This window comes from Nilaparvata lugens, chromosome 7 (genome assembly GCF_014356525.2).
Source record: "Nilaparvata lugens isolate BPH chromosome 7, ASM1435652v1, whole genome shotgun sequence".
NCBI lineage: Eukaryota > Metazoa > Arthropoda > Insecta > Hemiptera > Delphacidae > Nilaparvata > Nilaparvata lugens.
In genome coordinates, this window is record NC_052510.1 from 7,660,422 (window position 1) to 7,674,727 (window position 14,306).

Sequence of the window (14,306 nt, forward strand, 5' to 3'; positions counted from 1 at the left end):
TGTCATATATTGTCGTCTCCCACGTGGCCTTCAAATTGATCTTTTACCTCCTGGTCTATAATTAAATACCTGGAGGGGAAGCCTTTCTGCAGACATTTTTTCTATATGATCCATCCATTGTATTCGGTATTCTACAACTTTCCTTTCAAATTGAATATGGCAAGCTTAGATCGGATATCTTCATTTCTAGAATGATCTCTCCGATCGCAGCCTTGAGTTATTCATTCATTCATTTATTGTTTAAAGCACTATAATCATAATACAATTATGTCATTGGAGGAAAAACTAGGCTGAGCCTGTACTATTTCTCTCCAAAAATTTCGATAAAATGTTAATGTTGTCCAAAAGTTAAGGTTATGTAATCACACACTGCTTCATCACTTGATTTTCGGTCCAGGAATAATGATTTGAAAATTTTGAACGTTGATGTTATACTTTATATGAATCACAGATTGTATCACAATGAATTGAAACCTTACTCACTATTAGTAGTTTACAGCTGAAGTTCTGTTACAACATAAGTACAATACAATACAGTTGATTCACTACATTACAGCTAGTCCACATGTAGATTTGACTCCACCTCTGGCCGTGGGAAAAGTCTCATAGCTCACATTATACACGGTACCATATAAACTCATATGGCTTATTCGAAATCTAGCATTACCAGCCCGGCTAAACATTATTTTGTAGTAATGCCTGCAAAGTTTTATCAAGTTTAATATGCGTGCTACGTACGCACACGCACAATGGTTACAATGATTATCATCACGAGTCATGAATATTCATTGGCTTTTCGAATAGGCAATAGTTATCTTCGGAGCTATTGGTTCTTTTCCACTGCGAACTTGAGTTCAATACATGTAAGGCTATTTGAATTTGAGAGCTTTAGGTTAGAATAGTTCTACGGGATATATTCTACACGTGAATGAATTAATTCGAAGCCAATCTTTGGTCTTGTTGAATGTGTCAGGTATGCTCTAGGCAAGCCACGAAGTTGTTGAAGAAATTTACTATGAAGGTTACTAAACGTTCCAAATGAAGCAGAAATACTAAGAGTCCTATAAATACTGTAGAATGATATGAAAACTACCAGTAAAATTGTAATACAAGTCGTAGAGATACTTATCCTATGAATACTACAGTAGGCTACTACAGAAATACTACAGTACACTAAAGTTTCTTCATGAAGATGTTACTTTTCATTCTTCAGTTACTTTTTAAATTCCATTTTCATGACTAAATTTAGATAATTATTAAAATCCAACACTTTAAATGTACTGCGTTATGAAGTAATCAAAGTATTAGTAATCAAATTTAAAATCATGCTCTATGTATTTCAGCACATCTCAATTATCTCAATTAAGCAATTAAAATCAATCATATTCTATTAAGCAAGAAATTATATTTATCAATAGTTTCATAATTAAGATGAAATATTTTGTTAATTAATTATTAATTCTCCATTGTTGAAAGACGATCTAGCAACAGAGCAAAGCGAGAAAGAGATAGCGCTATCCCTTTTGTTGAATGATAGACAAGGATAGCAATACCACTGCCAATCAAACACTGCAATTATAACGAGGACCTCACTATAGTATAGACGGTTCGGTTAGGACAAAAAACTACATCCTTCAATCAAATCAATTAGTACTTCATTCATACATAAATAGTGTCATGACAAAATCAAATATTAATTTACAATAATCGATTGAGAAATTCTTGGAGTGAGTAACTTACGGGTTGATTGAAATTAAATATCTCAAATCAAATCAAATCAAATCAAATTTATTTGCCATAATATCGAAAATACAAATCAAAATAGACAATACAAAGTTTTACACATTAATATAAACAATTTCTATAAGTACATAAAAATAAACTTTGATAATAAAACTTATTATATAGGCGCTGCCTGCAAAACCTCTAAGGTTTGTGTGCTGGCAGCGAGTATCAATAACAAAATAAAACACTAACAAATTTATTGAAGTGAAAAAGAAAAAAAGAAATGAACCTGGACCTAATTATTTAAAAAAAGTTGTTAAAAGTACTTCATATGTGTATAAAATGAGCTATGTTTATTGATTTGATCCAGTCTGATATTTTTTTTATATTAGTTTTTGTTGTCTTACTTGTAATTAGGTTCGATGGTATTAAATTGATCAACCTATTGCTTATAAATGTGAATTGTCTCCGGCATACAGTAAGGTCAGTTCTGTTAATTTGGAAATTGGATTGCATTCGAAAATTATAAGTTCTGATTTGTGGTGTGAATAGGTTTCTGTTTTTAATTATATAAAGTATAATATTTTTCACATAAAGTTGTTTAACTGTTAAGACTGGGAATTCTGTAAAAATAAGATGTGTGGGGTATCGTCTGGGTCGACCAAGGGCAGCTTTTATTATATGTCTCTGAATCAAGGAAATTTTGTTGAAATGTGTGTCAAATTTCTATCCAACTTGTTCTTGGAATCCGCACAGCGAGAAAGAAATAGCGCTCTCCCTTTTGTTGAATGATAGACAAGAATATCAATACCACTGCCAATCAATCACTGCCATTATAACGTGGACCTCACTGTAGCTATATTTGTTCTTTATTTCAAACGTCAGTCCATTTTCCCCCAGAGCTCTTTCTCAAACTACAGTGTATAGTTTACTACACCCTTCTTCAACAAAATTGACCAGGTAAGAAGAATTCCACAAACAAAGATTCTTTGTTCCATATGATTAGAATTCAAGGAAGGGAAACAATACTGTTGAAAAGATAAGAACTTGTATTGTATAGTATTGAGGCATCCTACCTACTATTGAAACACAATTCCCATACAACGTTACGCATGTTTCAGGTTATTCAATTATTTGTAGAGGGTGCAGGTTTCACTGTGAGCGAAAGTGAGAAGGAATGAGAAAGAGTTGTCCATCTGCGGGGGTGTCGGTAGGGTGGGGGTGGGAAAGGGTGTAAGCCTTTGTGATTGTTGTCCAAGGGCTGTCCGAACAATACTGAGCCTAGGGTTATGCTTTTGTTGTTGACTCTCTCTTCCTCCAGTCTTCTCTCAGCTGTTCGTTCTGATGTCTGCTATTGCCCATGTGCTTGCTAACCTCTACTCCTTTCTGTGGTGATCATTTTTCTCAGTTCTCAGACTTCCAGTACATGGTTGATGATGGTTCAAGGATGTCATTTCCTCAACAACTTTCAGTTCATGGTTGATATATTAAGTTTCCTGAATAACTTCCAGTGTAGGATAGTTGATAGATGACGTCCCCTCAACAATTTTCAGTTAAAAGTTGATCACTCCTAGTTGATGATAGTTGACAGTTCCTCAAAAACTTCCAATTCATCGTTGATAGGTGATATTTTCTCAATAACTCCCAGTGAAGGATAGATAGTTCATAGATGACGTTCCCTCAACAATTTTCAGTTAAAAGTTGATCACTCCTAGTTGATGATAGTTGACAAAAACTTCCAATTCATCATTGATAGATGATATTTCCTTAATAACTTCCAGTGAAGAATATTTCATAGACCTTCCTCAACAATTTTCAATTCCTAGTTGAACTCTTAGATCATGACACTTCAATAACTTTTAGTTGACGTTGAACAGTGTGTGAGTGAACGTGTTGATTATGATGCCTGGAATCAAGAAATCCTGTTTAGCTCAGAAAATGTTCATCGGGCTAACGCGCATTTGGATTGAGGCTGGTGTAAGTATTAGATCATAAATTATCCAAAATATTTGCACATAGAAAGCATGCGAGCGCAAAATTATTTTCCAGTGTAAAGTTCACTTGTATGTTGCTTTGTTCGTGCTCAGTTCGTGTCTACAATAATGATCTCTGGCCTTTTTTTATCATTGAATTCTAAATAATTAGACACTGGACTTTGAAGCTGACATTGTATATTATATTTTATTTATTATGAATGTTGTATGTGATGTACAACTGGCTTATGTACTGATGTACTTTGGCTTAAATAAAATAAAATCATTGAATCATTATTATGTTTCCAATGTAAATTGTGAAGCTTCATCGAAGTTGATTTCAAATGTTTCTTATGATTTACCTACTCGTACTTAATATACTACGTGTTAATTATTAATAAACGAAAATCCTAATTAAATGCTGTAATATTTTTTGTATAGTAGCGCTCATCAAATTTCCATCTAGATGTTAACCCTGTTGTCGATATTTGCAGTAGCAGAAGTCCACGGGGTGATTTACAGCATTCAATTATTAGGATTTTTGTTAATGAACAATTTCTTCAATAATTAGCATTTGAACAAATGCAATCTCTAGATAATTTCCATCTGTATACAATACAAGGTGTTGTTTTATACATAGTAACTTATATACATACTTCATGTACGGTACCTACTCGGTTCGACTTACTAGTCGAACTATTGTAAATATTGTGCTAGTACTTTCTGCCGTTTAATTTCGCATAATTCTAATTACATGGATTAGCCTACTTTCATTCCATTCTACTTGCAATAAAACCAGTATATAATAATTCTTCTGAAGCGACTCTCCCACGCTTTGTAAGCTACCATCACAGAGAAGAATTCCTCCTACTTTGTGCTACCATTTAATTCACAGATAAACGTGCTGTATGGCACATTAGGATCTCGAAATTCCATGCTAAACTTTCATGTACAAAATACAATAAGAGCATCACAATAAATTTATTGAACTTAGAATTCAATTCCAGTAGCACAAACTACTTTCCAATAATACTAGTAGTTCTGTGAACAGTAGACCTCACGCAGTATTCTCATCCACAAGTACCAGATGTCAACTGTTTTAAATGTTAACAAAACTCAGTTCACGTTTGAATTTGTATTCCATATGATATAATTCATCCAGTTCCGTGATGATCTTTCTATCTGATGAAAATTAATTTTTTAGAATCAAAAATATTATAATTTCTCCAGCATTATTTAGTTCATTTGTTTATTTTTATTCACCTATTAAATTAGTTTTTTCGGAAGTGAGAATACTGATACTGATGGGCACGCAAAATAATACCATGACTGCAAAACAAAATATTGAAACCAAAGACCTTAAAGCTGCGATTAGACCAAGTTTATTAAAAAAATGATGATAACTCAATCCTTTTAGATTATATTAGATTGAACATAACTTATCATACACATGATGAACATATGTGTTTGTCAACTTCCGTTCAATCTAATAGAATCTATAAGGATTAAGTTATAACCATTTTGTTAATAACTTTGGTGTAAACCCAGCTTAAAGATGCATACCTCTTCAATGTCTTTGATTGAAACTATAGACCTTATACAAATACAGTAATAGACTGGCTTCTCCACACAACTGTGTAATCACTTGTCAGCTGATTTATGATGAATAATTCTATAGTCTGATTTTTACTCTAATATTGGCGTATGAAGGAGGCTCCTTCTTCCTTTTATATTATCCTTGAAATGCAAAATTTCCAAAAACCTTGTATATACGTTGAAGCGCAATTTAAAAAGGAACATACCTGTCAAATTTCATGAAAATCTATTACCGCGTTTCGCCGTAAATGCGCAACATATAAATATATAAACATATAAACATTTAAACATTAAGAGAAATGCCAAACCGTCGACTTGAATCTTAGACCTCACTTCGTTCGGTCAATTAGCCTGAAGGTTTCTATTAGGTAGTATTAAGGTAGTACTATATCAGGTAGTATCAAGTGATTTGGCTTAATAAAATTGAATTTGAATTTGAATTCTGCTCTTTCCACTATAGTAATGCTAAAGATATAAGATGCTATCATATTATTATTATTAAGCTTTCATATACATTTATACATTAATATACATACAATATCATTGTCAACTTTGAATGATTGGGAAGGAAAAACAGGCTTAAAGCCCAAAACTGTTCCTTTCCCAAATTTGGATAGGATTGTCCAAGAATAGGTTATGTTTGTCACTTCATAAGTTTTGTCCAATTTTATATATTTTCAAAATATATACGGTATAATTATAGATTAGCGTATGGCACACAAATACATTCAATCAAAGAAAAATCAGACCGTTGTCAGGTTGTTGCAATACTGATGAAAATACACATTAAATATGCTAAATATAATGATATCACGAAATGCGCATACGGAAATTGAAAACATATACTCGTATATAAATCAAATCAATTTATTCTCACAATTTACAAATAATACAGTACAGTTACAGTACATTTATATACACCCTTACGTTGTGAGAGACTCACATGTAGGCTTAAGCCTGTATTTGTGAGGGCCTGGTGTAATTCGCTGAATTTAAAATCGATAAACTAAATTATGGAAATTCATATTACATTAAACTAAATTTGAGAAAAATACAGATTAAAAAAATGATATGAATAAATGTTGATATTATAGAAAAAAGCAAATAATTGGCTGCAGAAACAGCCAGTTATAATGACTAAAAAGTTAGTAAAACTAAAAGATGGATACACTATAGCTGTTGTTAAATGTTATCATATTTGGGGATCTTCTTCACAAAATTAATGTGATTCATGTATTCACTGAAATATGTGATCATATTTAAGAATAATAAACAATAATCGAAGTTGCAAGGAGAGTGAATTTTGAAAACACTGGGATTTAAAATTTTTTGACAACATCCTAGTGTTTTCATTATGGATAGATATTACAACATCTCACCAGAAAAAGTATGTGAAATTTTCTTATAGTGGACACCCGATTTCCATCGGTTTTTAATGGAGAAACCCACTTTTTCCCAAGAACAAAAATATGTGACAGTGACAGATGTATGGAGCGACGTGCTTTAGAGCGCGTAACCTTGCTTACATCTCTCCTTCTTTCATCTTTATTAGATGCCGAGATGTCAGAAGCAACAACAGCTGTAGGCCAGTGGGTTAGAAGGAGTAAAGTCTGGACCCGTTTTTACAAACCCTATACAAATCCTCAAACTGAAACTGCTCTAGAAAATTCTCCAAGAAAATCCTTGATTCCCGGTAATCATATAGTAATTTTCTCGATCATGGAGCTATAGATCATTTACATCACTATAAGATCGAACTATTCCTTTTTAGTACCATCATTTCGATATTTTCATGACCTATCTGCATAGGAGAATATTTATTTCCAAATTCAGCTTTTAGTAGTTTTCCATTTTGATATATTTTATTATCATATGGCTCTCCTCCGATAGAAACTAGTTTAGAAATCTATGTCCTTAGATCTAATCATTAATCTCTAAATTCATTTTTACAGAATTTACATAAATCATAAAAGCTTCTCGGTTGGCATGGTTTTGTATTAAAATACTCAAAGAGTCTGAAAATTGACAATCATCTCACTAATATCCAATCTTCAAGGCTTGTATTGTGAGTTTCCAGTTGTGCTTGAATAAATTACAAAGCAAGGTAGGATCGAGACCTACTGTTAATCATTGTCTAATAAAGTTGAGCACTTTTTTGTTTAGCCTATGTTCTGGCAATGAACTATTAACAGAAAATACTGTTTGAATATTCAAATAATTAAATTTATTCTATCAACTCTTGACCCATTGACACCGATTACTCCATATACTCTCTCTCTCCTCTCACTCTCTTTCAGTCATTTTCTCTCTCTAATTCAAGGCCAATGCCGTTCACAAGGTCAGTAAAAGTGCGTAATTTTGTTTACTCAACTAATTCTGGTATCGACACAATCTCCAAACCTAATGAAAGAGATAATCTTGTAATTTTTCGTAAACAATAGTGGCCTTCAGCACTTTCTTCCTAATTGAATACTAGATGATTAATTTTACGCTCTCACAATAATATAATTGAAGATTCACTACGTCACTACCTCTAAAATTAGAATTTGAAATTAATTGATTGATTGAAGTTGGTGCATGATTTATTATAAACAGATAACATAGCCTAAATACAATGAAATATTTATTTACAATGCAAATGACACTAATGTTATAACATTGAAAGATAAAATAAGAGATAGATAAATAATAGATTGATATCTATTCATGATAACAATACTATCCCGATTTCTTTTAGACTTCAGTCATAAGTGTAATAATTGTACATGACTGAATAAATAAACAAATAAAAAATTGTGAACAGTTGAAAACATAGAGAAATGATAATACATTTTATTTAAAAAGTGGGAGGCTTCTTCGGTGTCATCAGACATGGCTAGATGAGTCATGACGGATGTTACAATTCAGTATAAATTATTATTTCTATGAAGAAAGCTACATTACAAAAACTTTTAGAATACACTTTTTAAACTTCACTTCAATTTGGGCCATGCTTTATTCTTCATCAAACCTCTCCTTATAAACATCAATTTTGATTTTTCAGTTATGAAAGCTCCTGAGAATTACCCAAAGTAAACTGTATGTTTAAACTTCAATTCACATATCTGGAATTCAATTTTTCTCAATACTGAATAATATCTACAGATAGGCTACTGTGATTTTTTTTTTTGATTTGACGTTTGACAAGGATTCTTCAAGATTTTCCTATAAAGGTTACTTCATTTTTAATAAGTAGGCTACTGTAATAGAAAGCGAATAATGAATAATTCACTCAATAGGGAATAGGTATAACTATCCCTAGCTTTCACATAGCTAGAAACGGTACTTAGGATGGAAATGATTTCTCTCACATAACTATTCCTATCCTTTCTTTCTTTCCCCATAATGATAAAATCATACAGACATCTCTACGATTTCTCATTATACCAATATTATCAACAAGGTAAATTGTTTTAAAGGTTGTCAGGTGAAATATGCGTATCATGTCTCAAAGGTTCCTTGAAAAATACATTTTTATTTATGGTTCTTCTCTCCCATCTGTAGAATTTTTGTTTGGATAGGCAGAAAATATCACGGACTACTGTCTTGTTCTCGTGCTTTTGAAAATTTTATTACTGTATTCTCAAATCTCTATTCCTTGTCGTTTTTTGTTACCTATATTGAAAGCTAAGCTACATTCAACAGTATCATGCTGATTTTACTCGAGTCTCTTAATATATTCGCATTTCATATTTCCAACGTTTTGAATAAATGTAGGCCTACTTCCAAGCTCCAATAGCCTCTTCTTGCAATGGCTTAGTCTTCTCATGAAAACTTGTGTTGAAATTTCACGTTGTGACATGGCTACTTTTATACTGAATAGAATAGTGATGTACTGAATCATAGGAAGTATGATTATATTTTAAAATATGATTTGGTGTAGAATTTGGAATGGAAATAGCCTACATAATATTTCGAAAATTTGAAACTAAATTAGGAAATTGAAGAAGTTTTGGGCAATAGCCTGTTTTTCTTTTCCGATCATTGTATTATTTGTTCTGTCTAATAAATGAATAAATAAATAAAATAAAATTGTATTATGCGAAAACAATAGTAAAATTACTTCTTATCTGCCTTAGAACAAAAAAGGCTCAATCGAAAAATTTCCATTGCATTAATATTCAATTACAGCAGAGATATATCAGGCTATAATTTACAGTGACCGGAGTCTCCTAAATGCACACACCCACGTAAAATTTGAAAACAAATACGTAAAATGACTTTTATCTGCTTCAGTATCATCTTAAATTATCACACCCAACTAAAATCTGAAAACAAATACGTAAATTGACTTCTTATCTGCTTCTTATTTGGTAGAGAGCTAGTGGGAAGGATATTTTTAATATTCTTTCCGAAGAATGGACATTGATATGTCCAAAGCTCCGCCAATTTATGTAGATGCATAACAATATAATTATCTATAGTTATTATATTACAAATTGCTTTTTCATATCATATACAGTTCAATAATTATTTTCTCAGTCTATATTATGTAAATTCATCTATAATTTTGCTGTATTGTAAGCTATTGTATATAAGTGTATAAGCCAGTATATATTGAAATCTACATAAATAAAGTACTCAATCAATCAATAAGTGTCATTCTAAATGATCCCACGTAGAATTTATAAATAATATGTAGAATGGCTTCTTATCTGTTAGTCAAGAACAAGAAAATGCACAATCGAAGTTCCATTGTCCTTATGCGAGCAAACCATCCTTGTCTACATGGCACAAACTGAAGGTCGAGCAAGTTGTTCAGAAGCAATTTCGAACAAAGAAAAGGAAGAAGAATTTTTTTGACAAGTGGACCGATTCAAATCTGTTACCAGGTACACACTATACCTATATACAGGTACTATACCTATATCCTTGCAGAGCCCGGTCCTTCCAAGGTCCTTGGACCTTGGCTTCCTTTATCCTTTCCGGTTGAAGGGTCAGTCCAAACCGGTGAGCGTGCATACAAACAATAAACGTTTCAAATTCGTCCAGCATGTTTGCAAACCATGTGTCTGGCACTGAAAAGGTTTGAATTGTTGCCACTTTCGCCACACTTGAATGGAAACTTTCACTGGTCAATCACGACTCCGAGAACTTGGGTTGAACAGACGCCAAAAAAATGGACAACAATGAAAGTCGAAGAGGGAAGGTTCATTGTCTCATGGAGAATATTGTCTCTCCCGAGCATTGACTCCTCACATACAGCCAATTTTGATGAACCGCTGATTAGCAGAAGCAGAATAGAATAGGCTTGCCTGTACAAACATTTTCAAGGAATTGTACAGAAATTGAAAAGAATGGAACCAATTGTCAGGTTTTCGAAGGATTTACTACTTTATAGGGGTTTACATTTCAAAGAAACATTCAAATGCTTTGTGCCAATTTTTTCTACACTATCTTCACTTCATATTTCCAAGAAACGTTCAAAGACATGACTCGAAAGGGACAATTCGAATACCAGAAAATTCTAGAACAGTTTTGAAAGTTGAACAACAATAATTCAAGATAAACTAAAACGTTCCCATTATTTTCAGGCTTTCCAAGAATTGGCAGAAAATTTCTGAACTTTTCCCAGTTTATATTTCGAAGAAACACTCAAATACATAACCGAGAGGAGACAATAATTTGAATTTATCATCTGAAAACCCCTGTTCGCCTGATGCAGAAAGAAATACACATTGTTGTATTTCCGAATACAATATCATACCCAATTTACTGAGAAATTAATTGAGAAACTGTTCATATAGGAAGTACATACGGTACTCGATCAGGGATTTTGAATATAAGAATAATAATTGGACTATTTTATACGTAATAATAGGCTAATATAGAGCAACATTTTTGAGATGATATATTACGGTAATCAATAACTATTTGAGAAGCCCGTTTTCTTGCATCAGCTACGAGCTATGTGAGAAGGTGACAAGCATAAAAACCCGATAAATTACGGAAACATTGCCGATCTTTTTGTATTCAATTTTCCAAAAATTACAATTTCCAATTAGAGATCATTTATTCCCTCAATGTAAATATTGAAATTTCACCATGGACTACTCCCATTGCACTTTCTTGAAACTGAAGGCAATAAAATATGAGGAAGACGAAGAAGGAAAAGAAGAAGAAGAAGAAGAAGAAGATGATGATGATGATGATGATGATGACGAAGAATCAAGACTAAAAGATTTAAAAAAAGCAAGTTACAGAAATTTACGAATGCGTGGAAACTCAAAAACAGAAAAAACTTCTATAATTAAAAACTTAGATCTATAGAAAATCTATAGATTGTTTATTCCATGCTCAAAAAGTGAACCAAGATTTTTCTGTCATTGAAAACTGTGGAAAGACGATTTTCCAACAACACGTGGCTTGTTAATGGTAAAATTAATTTCCAAATTATTCTCAACTGGATCAATTAGAGCTGATCCACCTAAAACCTATTGTGAAAATAAATTGAATGACCTAATAAATCATACACGTACCTTTTGATAATCCAGACAAACCTGTCTTGCATGGCAATAAGAAACTACAAAATCAAATCAATTCTCCAACGAGAATAAAAAATTAAGACAGGACTCTTATCATAATTTACGTTCAACATTGTTTCATTTTTTTGACTCTTTTACTCTGTGGTTGACCTTCGTAAAAAATACGAGATGAGTTTCATATCAGGCTTTTTTATAAATAACAGTGGTTATCATTGTGTCTAGTAAATATTTACACTGGCGACAAGATTACATAGGCTCTTTCAAGAGAATTATATATATTTGTAATATGAATTATTGTAGATATTTTCATTTTTTGAATCAGTGTCAAAAGATAGTAGCTATTCTGAATACTTGCAAGATATGATTATTCTATTGACGCGGTACTTTTGATCAAATGAATTCCAACATTATCACTTGAACTTGTATATAAATTATACAGAGCTTTAACCTGATATCAAATAGTTGATAACAGATAATATGATGAATCTAGGAAATGTGTTTATTGGTTTCTATTTTTTATGTTTAAATAATGATTGATTTAATGAGTAACGACAATCCGACAATTGATATACAGTTGAACCTCTGTACAACGAAGTCGATTATCCCGAGAAAAAATTCGCTGCAGAGAGATATTCGTTATTGAGAGGTTGCTCAGTCAAGAAAACTGGAAGGATCTTGTGGATCATATAATATATCACGGGCGGTAATTAAATGAATATGGTACTTAGAACTTGAGTAGCCTACAATATGAATTTATCGAAATTTGGGAGAGGAATAGCACAAGGTTACCTTATTTTTTCTCTCCCTATCATTTTGATGATGTACTTATTGTATGAATCAATAAAGGATAAAGAGTATTCTCGGCATCAAGTCTCTTTATTCACAATACAGTGAATAAATGAATAAATATTGCAGTAACTTTGAAAATCACTATGTAAAGTTAATAATAAACCCTGCAGTAAGTGAAATTGGAAAAATTTCCCTCCCCAAGAAATCCCAGACCTGTATCTTTGAGTATGTGCGAAGATAATAAACAATGAGGATACTAATGAAAAAAAATCTGACATGAAAAGCTCGGTATCAACTCAAGCAACTTTCAAATGTCGTTCGTCAGTTGAATTTAAATCCATGAATGAAATCCAGCGAGGTTGTGGGCGTAAGGTCATTGACCGCGGGTTTCCTAGTTGACAGTTCTGTCATTATTCCTTGCTGAAAACAGCAACACTTTGCATTCGACTAATGCTGACAGTGTGAAGTGAATATGAGTGCACAAAAGTCAAGGACAGGTCGCCTGTTCCCGGAGGCTCCATTTCAGAGTGAGAATGTAATTCGCTTCGATTGGAGACTACTTGCAATCATGATTGTTATTTATTCACTCGATACATAGCAACACAGGGCACTGATCAGTTCGTTGAACTGACAAAATCATTGGACCGGGTACTGCAATGTATATTATAACAGTGTATCAGCTGTAAATTTAACAGTAGAATTATTAAGGCGAGGCGGATCTTTAAAATTCGCGAGCCTGCAATGCATAGAACACAGAAAACATAAACAGATAAGTTTAAATTGTTTGTGCTTTAAGTAGGCATTCAATTGACTTGAGACTATTACTTGATTACATCTCTGAATGAATATAGACCAATTACTTTTTTAGAAAAAATAAACCTGTTTTAATTACTGGACCTCTCAAATATTTTAATATATTGATAAATGTGGAGCTGTCGATAAGATTCAAAGAAAAGTGAATATCCAAAAAACTTTATTTTTAATTATTAATTGATCAGAAAAAGTAGGGAACATATTTATGCATAAGAGAGAATATCAACACAGTAAGTTTGAAGAGAATATGAAGATCGATCGAAGAATTGAATAAGAGAAATGAAATATTTATTTTGAATGAAAACGATTTGATGTTGTCAAAACCAGTGGTATAACAGAACAATAATTTGAGATACTAGTTTCGATTGCTACACCATTATCAATAACTGGAAGTATTAAGCTGCAAAGTATATAGTGTGTATGAAGCCCTACGATTGGACATTAGCTGTCGGCCAATAGAGGCAGAGCTCTACTGCCATTGGCCGAGAAAAGGCACGCCCAAATATTCCAAATATTGCCATGAAAACCGTTAAGACAGCAGAGAGAAACTAAGTAATGAAGAAAAACTAAAAAATGAAGAGAAACTTGACAACTAACAAAACCAAATGCTCAATATGTGAAAGAATAGGAAAATATACTATTTGAAATGTCCACATGAAAAAAAAACAAAGGACAAATTTATAGAAAAGTAAAGCCAAGGACAAATTCAAAAGTAAGCACTACTCTCCTCCCAAATATCAATATTATTCATACCACAATCATATCTTTAAACCCCCCCCCCCCCAATTAGGGTCTATGAATTTCTCTACTATGTTATGTACTGGTAAGATGTTTTCAGTTTATTTAGATTGATAATGGTGTATTAACCGAAACTAGTATTTCAAGC

General features: G+C 32.4%; 1 protein-coding gene across 2 annotated transcripts in view; it reads left to right on the plus strand.

Annotated features, from left to right (window-relative positions):
* Nucleotides 1-14,306, plus strand: part of LOC111049897 (ecdysone 20-monooxygenase) — a 54,251-nt gene that overhangs the window by 14,040 nt on the left and 25,905 nt on the right. Inside the window, exon 1 of one of the 2 annotated variants that reach the window (XM_039433590.1) lies at nt 2,762-3,702. The exons of the other annotated variant lie outside the window; for it this stretch is intronic. Within the exon in view, the coding sequence (XP_039289524.1) occupies nt 3,625-3,702 (78 nt within the window). The 5' untranslated portion in view covers nt 2,762-3,624. Of the gene's footprint in view, nt 1-2,761; nt 3,703-14,306 lie in introns of those variants that run through there. 2 annotated transcript variants of the gene reach the window in all.